Genomic DNA, 13437 nt, shown 5'->3' with positions numbered 1-13437 from the left:
TACAATGGCACAACCCCATCAGATAGATATATTATCGCGTGTTTTCGCAAATACAAAGTCGTGCAAGGCGCGATTACCGAAATATCTCTTGATCTACATCTCGAGACATTGCCGTTAAGCGGCAATCGAAAGCGACAACAGTGATAGATCGACCAGTCCCTCTCGAAACGAAATCAGAATCGCGCCGGCGATTTCCGCTCTCGGTTTCCGCTTCAGCAACTTCCCACGACCCATTCCGACTGCCCACGTAGCTAACGACCCCGTTCCTACGTGCGACGCAATGCGAAGGACGATCGAAACACACGCGGCCACATGCTCGAAACGCTAGAATGCGGGTGTGAACGAGGGAATCGCGAGAGGAAATCGTCCCAATCAAAATTGGGAAATATTCAACGCCGAAATTTCTGAATGACGAGATTTTAAGGGATATAACTCGTTTATTGTTAAATCGAAATTGTCCGGATTCCGATCGGTGAATTCTGAAATAAATTCCGAAACTTTTGAATTCTGAGAGAGAAAAGAGAGAGAAAAAGAGAGAGAGAGAGAGAGAGAGAGAGAGAGAGCAGGAGAATTAAAAATTATTAGCTGTATTGACGTTACCGCACGATCGAACTGTTATAATTTTTAGATTCTAGTACACCCTGAATAGCCTTGAACAACGTCGGCACTAAATATTCTCTGGATATTGTCGAGGAGCGTTCCAGGAATGTTTTTAACGACCGATAAATAACCAAAATCCGATTTATCGACCCATTTCGAAAGATTACCCTAACAACGTGATTGAATTGGATTTAATATACATTACGGGTTTAAGAAGATATTACGTACGAGCATCAAAATTTTGATACCACGGCGTTTTGGCGACAAATACAAATTATTATCTAATAAAACGTCCTTAAATATAACTTTATAAATTTATAAAACCTTTTATCTGTATTACACTTTCAATTTTAACAAAATCGAGGGAAAAATATTCTTTAGAGGACTCTCCTTCTAATTTAAATGCGGTGAGAGAAGGGTGAAATTCCTCTTTTAATAAAAAGCGGTAAACGGATGGAGCGAGTGAAGTGGCTCGTTGGCAAGCATCATCGCTCTAGCCTCTAGAGCGTCAAAGCCACCTGAAGAACTTGGTCGACTAGCGCAACCGATACACATCAATAGGCTTTGGCAACCGATTGACCATAAAGCCACCCGATACTCTACGTGGATTATATACCGGAGAATGCTGATCTATAAACATGGGGGACTTTCCCGCGCTTTGAGCCATCTGACGATGATCCCGCGATTCCCGTCGTATCGCGAGCCCGATCTGCGAATACGCGAAGGTGCGACAGCGCGGACCCGAGCTTAACAAACTAAACTACCTCGGCTATCTCCGAAACATCGGTTGGAGATGCCCTAATTTATTCACCATGACGTAGCGTCCAATCTGCTCGCGTCGCCCCCAATTTTTCCAAGCGATCCTTCTTCCGCTCGGACCCCCAAACACCTCGCCGACGAATCGTTTTTGGCGTCCCTCCAGAGAATAAGGGGCGAGATGTAGCTATCTCGAAGGTACACATGATATCGCGTGAGGGAAGGGGCGCCGAAACAAAATGTACACGAGAGAGGGTGGCCGAACGTGGAGCGACAAGAACATGATATAGAGCTTCAGAAAAATGAGATGTCGCGAGCACAAATGCGTCGTTTCTTTCTCTTGAAATACTCCTTCTTGCAAGAGAACTTTTTGGGAGTATATTTACGAGAAAGTATCACATTACAGTCAAAGCGGGGAGAAAGATACAAATGGAAAGAGAGCGGGACAGTCTTGGACTGTGCAATGAGAATACCATGATGGCGAGTTTTAACGTTAAAATTCTTTTTTCTCGTAAAAAAAAAAGAGCACATTCCATTGAAGTCGAGAGAGAGATGCATCTGCAACAAACAGGGAAAAGGGAAAAAGCGACAGAAACTGAAGCGACTGTAACAGATCTCTTTTCAAGCGAACTTTTAAGTGACTTGTTGTCGCACACAAACACTAACTACTTGCCGTCCTGAGACAATGCTCGTTCGTGTAATACTACTCACTACTCGCGATTCCTTCTTCCGTACACATTTACTGGATGCGACGCTACATTACTCCTGCCTCAACGGGATGCTGACCGGAGAGGGTCCGCGCGGCTAGCTCCTCTCGTGCGCCTAATGCGGCAGATCGTGACGCTTCTCCCTCGGCACCCCCCGTGCACCCTCGCGCGCGCGGCCTCGGGCCGCGAGGGTTGATCGAGCTATTAGCGTGCCACGCGGGGTGGCTGCACGTCACGCTGCCGCGGCCGCAACACCACGTTGCTCGCGCTCTGCCACTGCAATCGGCAGCACACCCTCAGCGAGCACGCACGCACACATATGCATACATAACGGCGCGCGGACACACGGTGGTGGTCGCGCTTACCCCCGACACGGAGGGAGACGTCGCGTGCGCGGGTGCTAGCGATCGCCCGAGTACTGGGGTAGCGTCGCGGAACGGACAGGGTTGGCGGCGGCGGCGGCGGCGGCGGCGGCGGCGGCGGGCAGGTAGCCGATCTGGCAGGGATGCGTTCAGCCCTACCCCTTCCTGACAACGCCGCGCGCTACCACCACCAAGCAACCAACCGACGTCGGCGCCGTCGTCACCGCCGACGGACTCTCGACCCTTCTCTCTCCCTTTCTCCCGGCCGCGGAAGAGCTGGACCTCTAAGGGTGCCAACGAACCGAGATGTTTATCCTTTAAAGTCCTTTTGCTTTGCCTTACCCGCACGCGCTTTTTATTCCGCACGCGAGCACGCCAGTTTCAGCGACTTCGAAATGTAGGTTTGTGTGCTAATTAATCTGACGAGAAGACGCATATCACACGCTCCATAAATTGCGCAGTCTCTCTCTCTCTCTCTCTCTCTCTCTCTCTTTCTCTCTCCAGATTAGAAATATTCAAAGCTGAACTAAAAAGGATGGCGGCTCTTAAAATATCCCAAGAATCGATATAGCTTTTACAGTATAAAAAAAGCTCTCAAGTACTGCAAAACCTTTCGGATATTGCATTTCAATAATACAGAGAGAGATTATACATACATACATTAATAATATTAATTTAATTTCAAATAAATTTTATAATTTAGTTAAACTTTAATTTGCAGTTTAATTATCAATGTGTATAGCGTAACTCACTGCCCTACTATTAGTGAATGAGTTGATGTTGCCAAATTGAAATGATTGGCCTTTAATTACTCCCCAAAATGACAAACTGCGTGTCGGCGAACCGCAAATTACCGGCATTAATTTCAACGTACCGTCGTATAATTATCCATGTGAAACTGTCCGTTACGCAGTTTTCGTAGAGGAAAACCCGACTTTGCGGAGGCATCTGGGCCCTGTGTTAAACCAGGCTTATCGAGGTATAAATCATTTTATTACTTGCTGCAACAGCGCAGTTACGGGTTACGTTATAAAGATAGATCGTGATACTCGCTGTATACCAGGCGAAGGTAAAATTCTCTCATTTTAACAACGTCGTAACGTATGTCGTATATTCTTAACACTAATAACCCGAGATTGAATAAATCTCGAATATCAAACCGCAAATTAAAGCTGAAACGATGATGCCGAAGTAACGATATCGCGTTAGGAGTAACGATCGCAAGGGGCGGAAGACCAGAAATCTCGCTCCACTTTTCTTCATTAGTTCCTCTTTCTTGAGGAACGAGGGCGAATTGTGGCAGTCGTCCCCGCGCCAACAGTAAGGCTCTCTCTCTCTCTCTTTCTCTCTCTCTGTCTCTCTCTCTCTCTCTCTCTCTCTCTCTCTCTCTCTCTCTCTTGCTAGTTTGATTAGGTCGCCCGGCGTCGAGAGAGATCCTCGAGCTGACCTCGAGACAAATTTCTTTCGCAGAATGCTTGTCACCATCCATTTTTTCGCTTTGGAAGAGCGCCAGTCGGGTTGCTTTTATCTCACGCGCGGAATTTTGTTTGCCTCACATTTCGCGGCATATTTTTCGGCCGTCGCGCGGATGCGAGAATCGAAATCCAAGAATCGAAATCCGGTAGCGATAAGCGATTGAGCTCCGTGTGGCTCCCCTGCAATTTCGCCTTCGAAAAGGCGATCGAATTTTATAACTCCCCGCACAGCCGAAGCGTGGAAATAAATTTTATCGATCGACCTGTAGCTTCTGGCTCAATAAAGGCGTCCCGCCGAAAAAAGTCCCCTTCCATTAGAAGAAGCCTTCATGCATCATCTTCCCTCCCGTGTCACGGATCGCCCACGCGAGATAAGACGATTAGCACGTACGCCATTATCTGAAAACGCGGCGAAGAATCTTGGTGGAATCGGAAACGTTCCTGAGAACGTTAGCGCAAACCGCATACGGAAAGGAGAGCGTACGTGCGTGGCTTAAAAAATTAGATTCTTTTTTCCTTTAAAATGGAATTCAAAGTTCTAGCAAATTAATATTACATATTGCATTTTTTATAATTAACTTAGCTTTTGAATTTTTTACAGTCAACACAATGTATAATTTTCTATACATTTTCTATATATCAATTGCATTTTTTTGAATTTTTAACAGCAAACACAATGTATACTTTTTTATATATTAATCTGGTTTTGTGAATTTTTCATCTCGTACTTTTAGAAAATTTTAATATATGTTATTTCTTTTGCTAGCCTATAAAGAATTAACAGCATACAAATAGAGTAGTTACATTTATCTCTCTAGAGAGCTATTTTTTTCCATCTGCATAATACAAATTTAATTTCTGTTAGCTGTTCACTGATGCTTGAAGGACGCGTACGTTCGTAAGTTTCGCAAGAATAGCTATTTATTCCGCGTGAACGAATCGGTGGAAAGGATGATTCCTTTTCTTCTTCGAGAAGGTACAGATAGTAAACTCGATTATTGGATTGACATTACTTAAATCGAAGGCCACTGTCAGAAGCACACAGAGAGCTCAATCAAGCTAACTGATCAATTGTTAGTCAAGCATAAATGCGCATTTGTATAAATATTTAAAAGCGATAGGAGAGAAAAAGAGATTATTTTAAATAGATGCGAAAAATCTTCGAAATTATCGCCTACTGTTATACGTAAAACTAAATTGTAATTATCTATCTTAGAGAGAGAGAGAGGGAGGGGGGGGGAAGAGATAAGTCATTAATTATCTGACGGGACTGGCCTCCTTTCGTTCGCGGTGTCAAGCTCAAGTTCTTCCACAGCATCTTCCTGCAACAATTTGCACAATTTGCATTTTATGTGACACATTTTATATAAATTCACATATACACATTCAATCTAATTTTACATCGCTTGTTATAAAAAGATAATAATTATATCATTTCGCCCGTATATTTAATTCAGCAATAAATTATTTAATTTGCCTCTTCCAGCTTTTTAATTGGATCGTTAATGATAATCACGATTCGAGCATCGATAATTCTATTTCTTTTTTTTCTTTGCCAATAATTTGTCGGGTATAGACAATTCGACCCACGTGCAAGCTGAGAGTAGGGCACGGAAATCAATTTCCGTCCTTCTTGTAGGGCGTGGTTTAGATGGGTCCTGAGAGTCATCCTTATCGCGGGAAAAGTTTCAGCCACAAATCAAGGTTGGGGCAGGACGGAATTCGATATGAGCCGCGATGACAAAGTACGCCGTTTATCCCGGCTTCTATCGTCGCGAATATAAAATTTTACGTCTAAGGGTCTAGGAAAATTAGGAAAGAGGCCCTGCACGCGAGTTGTGTGCCCTATGAAATTGGGAGTGACGCACCTCTCGAAGTGCCGCGCGACGGGCGACATAATAATGACGTTGTTTCTCGGGGAAAGTAATCGATACGGGCCACGGAAACGTTGGATCCTCCTTGCCGTCGCTCAGTTTTAGAAACAACGAGGTCGCTATCACGAACGGCAGCGTCAGCACGGGTAGCTGCGCCTGAAATATTAATAAAATGTTAAAAGTCCGCGCGCGCGCGAGAAAGGAAGAGAGAGAGAGAGAGAGAGAGAGAGAGAGAGCGAGACAGTGCGGATTAATCGGGTAGAAGAAAGGAGCGAGGCTTCGGTCGTACTTTTGCAAATATCGATTCTATGGCGTACTGCAGGAGCGAAGTGTAAATAATCGCCATGACAGCGGCGACGGCCGTTTGACCGTTCAGCACCAGCAGATTCCCTCCCAGAGCGGCCCCGGTCAAGAGACTATTGTATCCCCACATCCCGCTGTAGGCTCTGCGGCAGTCCGCTCCGAGCTCCAGGCCTGTAAACGGAAAATTTACAACGACGATAATTTATGCTCTTCACGCTTTTATCTCGAAACGAATGCTCGTGCCTTTTCAGCCCACGCGAGAGAATTGATGCGAATCTTAATCACTCTGCATGCCCCATTAATTAAACATAGACTTTAATTGTGCAGCAAGATCAACACGATTCCCTCGTTTCTTCTCTCGCAGTTCCTTCCATCAGTCTTTTCTCTTTTTTTGTGTGTAATAAATAATAAATATAAAAATTATGTAAATACCTGCGAATGTTCCGCAAAGGGCACCGAAATACGAAAACGCGGTTGACACGGGCGAGTATATTAGCATTGCCAGGTACATGACGGATCCAACGATTACGTTATCGACCCCGAACAGCTGTGACGCGGAGACAACGCTGCCTCGTACAACCTGAAACACGATTTAACTTTGAACACGAGCAAATAGACTGCTATCTCCATTTAATATATCTTTTGCAACATTTCCCTCAAGCAACACAAGATACACGAATATACAAATATATATTTATTTGCATTTTACTTTTATATACGTTTCGTAAACGCATGATTATTCCGAATAGCTGAAAAGAGATTCTGCAGCAACAAATATCTTTCAATATTTTATTACAATATTCGATAAATCTAAATTTACAAGTACCTTCTTTATCTAGTAACTATATATCATCAATATAGGTACATGGAGAACTCAGTGTAGCGAAACGTAAACGATAAAAATTATATTTGCATGAAGTTCGCAAAAAGTTTTGTTGAAACGCCTTGTGTAACAAGACTTTACTATAACGCGTAAGCGTATTTGCAATTGGAAAAGTAATCGCGAGTGCCGCGAGTACGAAACTGTGTAACTAATGAAGCCTCGTGGCACTTCCTGAGAACCCACCCCGAGACGCTAATATATACATGCGAGGCCAAGAATATAAAGTTTCAAAAAGTGGAACATGAGTAAACTCTCTACCATTCCCCAGTCGATGTAAGCGCCGGTCGTATTCTGCAGCCCGTGAAAACCGGCGCCGCCGTCCGCTGTCGTCGTCGTCGTCGTCGTCTCACTTGTTGCATTGTGCTGAAAACAATGAGAGAGTCTTGCACAATAACCCGCGCATGATAGAGAAATGCGCGCGCGGCAGTCACTCGGCGCGAGGAGGCTAGAGGAGGGCTCAAACTATTTTATGATGAAACATGCTTCACGAAGGCGAAGTAATTTATGTTCCGCCACGCGCATCTCGAGTTCGGCCGTAAATTTTTGTAACGCGAGGAAGAAAACTTTTCACCTTCCCGCATGCAGGTAAGAAGACGAAAGAGAATACACCTTTTTTTCCCGCGCACCTGCGATTTTCGCGAATTTCCCAATTTACGATTGGACTAGTCGTTTCGCGTAATGAGCGTCGTAAAGTTTAATTAGGTACACGGGAGTGCCAAAGTTAATTTTTTTTTCGCGTTATCGCGGAGGATGCAGGCGGACAGGCCGAAATAATGGCGCGCGACGCGTAATAGAGAAGCTAATATATTTACATACGCGTGAAGGGGTAGAGCCACCCCCCAACTGAGCAATATTTTCAAATATTCCACTGTTGTAGAGCTATTTGCTAACCGCGGGAAACTGCAGCTCTCCGTGAAAAAGAGAAACTGCGCGGGGAAGAGAGAGAGAACTTGCCCAATATTTAACTGAAACAAACAACCGGCGACTAGTTAGGGTGAAATAAATCCGAGCCGAGTGTGCGGGTAAGTTATCGCGTCGACGGAGTTGTTCGTGCTGGAGTTTGATCAATACGGAGAAAAGCCATGCTCCCGACCCGCGCGGAGGATAGCATTCTCCCTCGTGAAGGCACGTCAAATATGTATGGTCTGAATACTGAGAGCGCTTTTCCAAGCGAATTTTATTCCGCGCCAAAGCCTCCGCTCTATTCTCATCAAATTTACTCGCGTTCGGGAACGACACTCTAAAATTGTGATTTCGTCTCAATCGCTCGTTTCCTGTTGCTGCAAACGAGCGTAGAATTTGTCAAATAAAATGTCCTTGCGGCATATTTCATAAGCCTTGCATTTTTCTCTCTTTCTTCTTCTCATTCAATTATATGCATACATTATACATGTATATTTAGAAAGATTATTATTAAATAAGTTTTCTCTGTTTAAAAGATCCGATAGAATTAGATATATAAGAAGAAACCTATACAATTCTATCGTACTTTTGGATCATAAATATCAGATATCTTTTTTTACTCTATTTAGTATATATAATTCAAAAGTAATTTTTAAGTACTGTTTATCTTTGACCATATTTAGTCAAAATTGATATTATCGTACAATGTTTTCAGTTTATGTCTGTTTATGTCAGTGTATGATTTATTATGTAATATTTTAATTTTAGAGATTTTTTATGTCTTTTATGTATAAATAATTTTAATATCTCTTACAAATATAATAAAATTTGTAGCAAATTATAATTTTCAGTTTGCTATGGATTAGATAACTCGATAAGTTACATAAAAAAAACATAGACGTTCAAATTTGTATTTAAGTGCGTATTTAATGTTTAAGTAAAATAATTAATGTCCATTTCTACCGATGTAGGTTAATTTTAATCTCGGTTTTATTTATTTATTATCTTTTTCTAATTCTTAAAACTAGAAAAATATATAAAGTAAAATTAAACCTGGATTAAAGTTAATTTACCTTGGTAGAAATGGACATAAGTAAGATTAAGAAACGATAGAAATAGATAACTTCTTTATAAGTAGCTCAAATGTGGGTCCAATAGAAATAACTTTACTATAAAATTAGATAACATTTCAATAAAGTTTAATTCTATTTCTATCGTTACCTATCGGATCTTTTAAGCAGGGTTATTATTAACTTTAACTTATTCGGGCAGAGAGCCATCAGTCTTCACTGATAATTTGCAAAATTGTAATATTTCAAATTTACTTGTTCTATATAAATTTATTGCATTTCTTTAATAACAGTAATTTTCATTAAAATGTGCTAATTCTATGTAATAATGTGTATGACTAATCATCGAGAATATTACATATGTAAAACTGATTTACCATTTCAAACATAGGTCCCGCAGATTGGGCTACCGTAGCCGCGCCATTCTGCGTTGAGAGGATGAAAATCAACGCAAACTCCACCAAGTTAAATGGCCACGTTGTGCAGGAGAATTTATCGCTTCTCAGGGACCGCGAGAGATAAACACTGGAAAACATTAACCAGGAGCTGTTGAAATTTGCGTATGTAACACGTTACCCGCTCAGCCACGAGCAGTGGGTGACGAGTGAACTCCCGGCTCTAACTCTGATAATCCGGTTTGCCGCATAATCTCTCTCTTTCTCTCTATCTCTCTCTCTCTACCGTCGCAAATTATTCCAGATATCTTTCTCGTATCTCTCAAACGTGAGAGACTGTCACGATATGCCTTTCACGTTTAGTTTCTATAAGCCTTGTTCAGCCTCGAGTTGTCTAAACTCATAACGCATTAACTGCAGCAATGCTATAAATTCATAAAGTTCTGAGCTTAAGGCATTATTATGCGTGCAGCTACGCGTCAATGTAATCAAAAACTGGGGTATTCCCTCTGACAATATAATCGTCAACATCAATTTACATTAATTTGCGTATATTTTGGCTTAATTAAATGCCAATATCGCCATCAAGATGTTATTTATAAATAAATAATTTGTTGTTTATACGCAGAATTATTTTACACGCATATTCATATACCGGCGTTATGTACATACGTGTTCATCTGAATATTATTCCCAGAAGCGTATTTATCGTTTATCATTTTCACGTCGCTACCGTAACTTTGAGTTCGTTTAATCGATATATATATATACATATAATTTACGACAATTGAAATGTCGTGTTTACGGTTTATTTTAGTCGCATAATATTTTAAACATCCCAAAATACACTCCACGTGGAGAAACGAAATAATCGGAGATATACCTGAGTATCGTCGCCAGGAGCACAAGCAAGCAGCTTAGGGTGTCGAAGCCAGCTCCGTAAATCTGTGGTATCAGACCGTACGACACCGCTCCGACCAGCAGGGGATTGTAAACGCTTAATCCGTTTTCCACGATAAAGTCGGGTTCGCGCATGAGCTGCAAAAAAACGGGAGCGGGGTCCTTAAGTCGCATTAAGATTGCACAGCGAGAATTCCGCGCGCCGCCCGCGCGGAGTCCTCCTCGCGGGTCGCTCGCTCCGCGGCCAGGGCGAGAAGCGGTGCCGCATTGCAGTGATTTTTCCCCGTGTGCACGCAAACGGTCCATTAGGTCCGAAAGAGATGAAAAAGAGATGATAGGCGAGCACATTCGCGTTCACGACGCATCGTCGCGTATGAATAGGAAACGAGATGCTGTTCGTCTCTCTTTCTCTCTCTCTCTCTCTCTCTCTCTCTCTCTTGAACGCAATGCGGCAAAAAGTGCGGGTGTATCGCATCTTTTTGCCAAGAAACAGCGACCGCTTGACACCGTGGCTAATATAATAAATTAAACATACCACGGACAGTAAGAGGCCAAGGCCGGCGGTGGCCGCAGAGAACGCCAATGTACCTGGCGTTACCGCAGCCAAGGTAACTATTATCAGCAGCCCGCTGAGAGGATTATTCGCAAAAACGATCTGCAACGTTAATTAAAGCCAATCGACGTTAATTGAAGATACGTGCGACGATATTCCGGTGTGGCGCATTACGGGCCCCGTGAAAAAGAGGCAACGCGATCTTATACACTGCTGTAACAAATACCGGATTCTTTTCATCATGTAGAATGATCTACTTTCATAAGATGCCCTTCGTGTAACATTCTTTAGACTTTCATATAACATTCTTTAACCTACCGGATGGGCGTATACGCGTATAGATTTTTGCTTTTCAAGTCGCTTTGCAATATTATTCTATTTACAATATCTGTAAATCGCAAATAAGATAAATAAAATTTTTATTATTTATTTTATCACGTTTTTTAGGAAATTTATCGTTTTAATAAAGCAAATCTGGATGAAAATTAAAAAAAAACTTGCGTCTTGATTTGTGATTTTCATTGATGCGTCTGACGGTCAATAATAATGAAATAATAAAGTAACTTTATGTAAAAGTAATATAATTTTTTTGTTCTTTTATTAATAAAGATTACAAAGGATTTTCTTTGTGCGTTATTCCAGAAACTATATTTTACACAAAACGTTCATGATGAAAATATATAAATTATCTCTTTTCTTTTAAAGACTACAAATTACGCGAATCGCGATATCATATCAAATCATCCCAGACAGCACAGGATATCCTATGGACATTTATATCCATATCTCATTGGGATGTCCATGGACATTTTTTGTTTATATTTTTAGTTTACATTTACTGAATAGTTATTTAAAATTACATTAATTAATGTTAATAATTATTTAATGATGAAATCTTATTAAATTTTCCTCCGATAAGAAATATAAAATAATTATTGTTTGGATGGTTTTCTCATAAAAATGTTGTAAAAAACGTAAGTAAAAAATTTTTGCATTTGATACGAGACGCTATTACTTCTTGATCCAATATAATTTTACATTGTACTTTATTATTTGTATTTTATTGCCGTCATTTTAATTATTGTATTCATGTTATTGTATATAATTAACATTTATAAAAAAAAATCTTTTTATCTTTTTGATAATTTGATCAATACATCAGATTTTATCACTCACCTGTCCAAATCCACGCAGAAAAGAATCAAGTAATTGCACCGCGTGCCAAACTCGCTGTGTCTTCTGCGCAAAGAAGTCTTTCAAAATCGCAAAGTCGCCTACGAACGCTACCCATGTTTTTTCCTGTTGGATTTATTTTCATATACTTTTCATAGACACAAACATTTTTTTCATATTTTCAATAAAAATAAATTTTCTTTAAAGAAACTTTAATAAAGAACAATGTGATATACTTCTTTTCCACTACGAAATTCCATTTTGAATTCCGATTATCGGAGTGCAACTAAAAAAACACGATTCGTTAGACATTTAAATACGGACAAGTTTTCACTTAGGCAAGGAGTTACTTTACATCAAAAACAAATAAACTAAATTGTGAACGAAATATAAAATTATGTTCTCGTTGAAGGTGATCAAGTGATATTTCGCTACTTTCCGTATGACTGCAGAAGCCACATCACTGAGCACAAACAGAAATTATCAGGTGAGATCTATGACAATCTAGGAGACTATTATGGAATTACATCATCGGTAATTTCGCACTTCACTGCACTCAAATATAATATTAAATTTCAAGTAACGCTTACTTGTCGCACTTCTGCTATCGGTAGCTCCTTCGCAGACATTGCGCATCGACAAATAATATTAAAATCGTATGGAGAAGTTACGCTCTTAATTACTGCATCGAGCACTCCCACCATACAGCAGTTAACACATTTGTAGCATACTTTGTGTACATTTAAACAGCAATAAAAGCACGTGTTATATCCCCATCGCATTAAAACTGCAAACACTGATAAATGTACAGTCTACCGGTTATGTATGCGCGTTAAGCTCTATAAATAATTAAACGTCAATACAAATTATTTGAATTTGTGAATCGCATAACAAAAGATTTGAAGCTAATTTAAGAATTTTCCTTAACCGAAAACGTCTTTAAAATAAACATGTGACTTTTGAAATGTAAAATCACAGTATTCTTATTTAAACTAGATTTAAGCGTTTACAAATATTTCTTTTGACATCGTAGATACAGTTAAACCGATTCAGACCTACTGAAACGACTGACGCTATTGTCGTCCTCATCATTCGATCTAGAACAGATGGTTTCACTTTCTAACAGGTGCATTAAAATGTGCATGTTAATTGACGCACCATGACTTGCTATGGTGCGCTAATTATCATGATTTACGCCATGTTAATTAGCGTATTCTTGAAATAAGTACAAGCCGAGATTACGCTGTATTTTTTAAGATATCTATGATCCATAAATAGTATATGTTTAACAATATTAAACAAATAACATTCATTATATAATTCTTACTCTTAAAAGAATAAAAAATAGACTACTGAAAATATAGGCCTATTTTGGTTCACAAGAATAATTCCTCATATCTCGACATGTCACAATCAGATTGATTTATTCATTTATTTCATGTATGAGCAATGTTAAATACGTGAGGTCATAGCAAACAAGTTG

At 40.4% G+C, this 13437-nt stretch overlaps 1 protein-coding gene across 4 annotated transcripts; it reads right to left on the bottom strand.

Annotated features, from left to right (window-relative positions):
- Window positions 1–4692: 4692 nt before the first annotated feature.
- LOC105456528 (urea transporter 1-like) lies at window positions 4693–13400 on the bottom strand. 4 transcript variants are annotated; one of them, XM_011700628.1, is made up of 10 exons: window positions 12545–13400; window positions 11958–12080; window positions 10764–10883; window positions 10212–10390; window positions 9311–9458; window positions 7219–7323; window positions 6510–6657; window positions 6064–6248; window positions 5769–5930; window positions 4693–5222 (listed from the first exon to the last, which is right to left on the bottom strand). In XM_011700628.1, the coding sequence occupies exons 1-10, from the start codon at window positions 12734–12736 to the stop codon at window positions 5154–5156; spliced, it is 1431 nt and encodes a 476-aa protein (XP_011698930.1). In that variant the 5' UTR covers window positions 12737–13400; the 3' UTR covers window positions 4693–5153. The 4 variants fall into 4 exon arrangements, with proteins under 4 accessions (XP_011698930.1, XP_011698931.1, XP_011698933.1 ...); XM_011700629.1 differs by having other exon boundaries at window positions 10212–10366; XM_011700631.1 differs by lacking the exon at window positions 12545–13400 and adding an exon at window positions 12191–12535.
- Window positions 13401–13437: the final 37 nt, after the last annotated feature.

This window comes from Wasmannia auropunctata, unplaced genomic scaffold (genome assembly GCF_000956235.1).
Source record: "Wasmannia auropunctata unplaced genomic scaffold, wasmannia.A_1.0 LD335634.1, whole genome shotgun sequence".
Taxonomy (NCBI): domain Eukaryota; kingdom Metazoa; phylum Arthropoda; class Insecta; order Hymenoptera; family Formicidae; genus Wasmannia; species Wasmannia auropunctata.
The sequence above is the reverse complement of the archived record's forward strand: the minus strand, read 5'-3'. Positions and strand labels throughout refer to the sequence as shown.

Coding starts and splice junctions, on each gene's coding strand:
- LOC105456528 (XM_011700628.1), bottom strand. CDS start 12,736: ATGCGATGGGGATATAACACGTGCTTTTATTGCTGTTTAAATGTACAC. Junction 9,459..10,211: donor CTCCTGGCGACGATACTCAG/GTATATCTCCGA, acceptor AATGTTTTCCAG/TGTTTATCTCTCGCGGTCCC. Junction 7,324..9,310: donor CGGGACCTATGTTTGAAATG/GTAAATCAGTTT, acceptor CATTGTTTTCAG/CACAATGCAACAAGTGAGAC.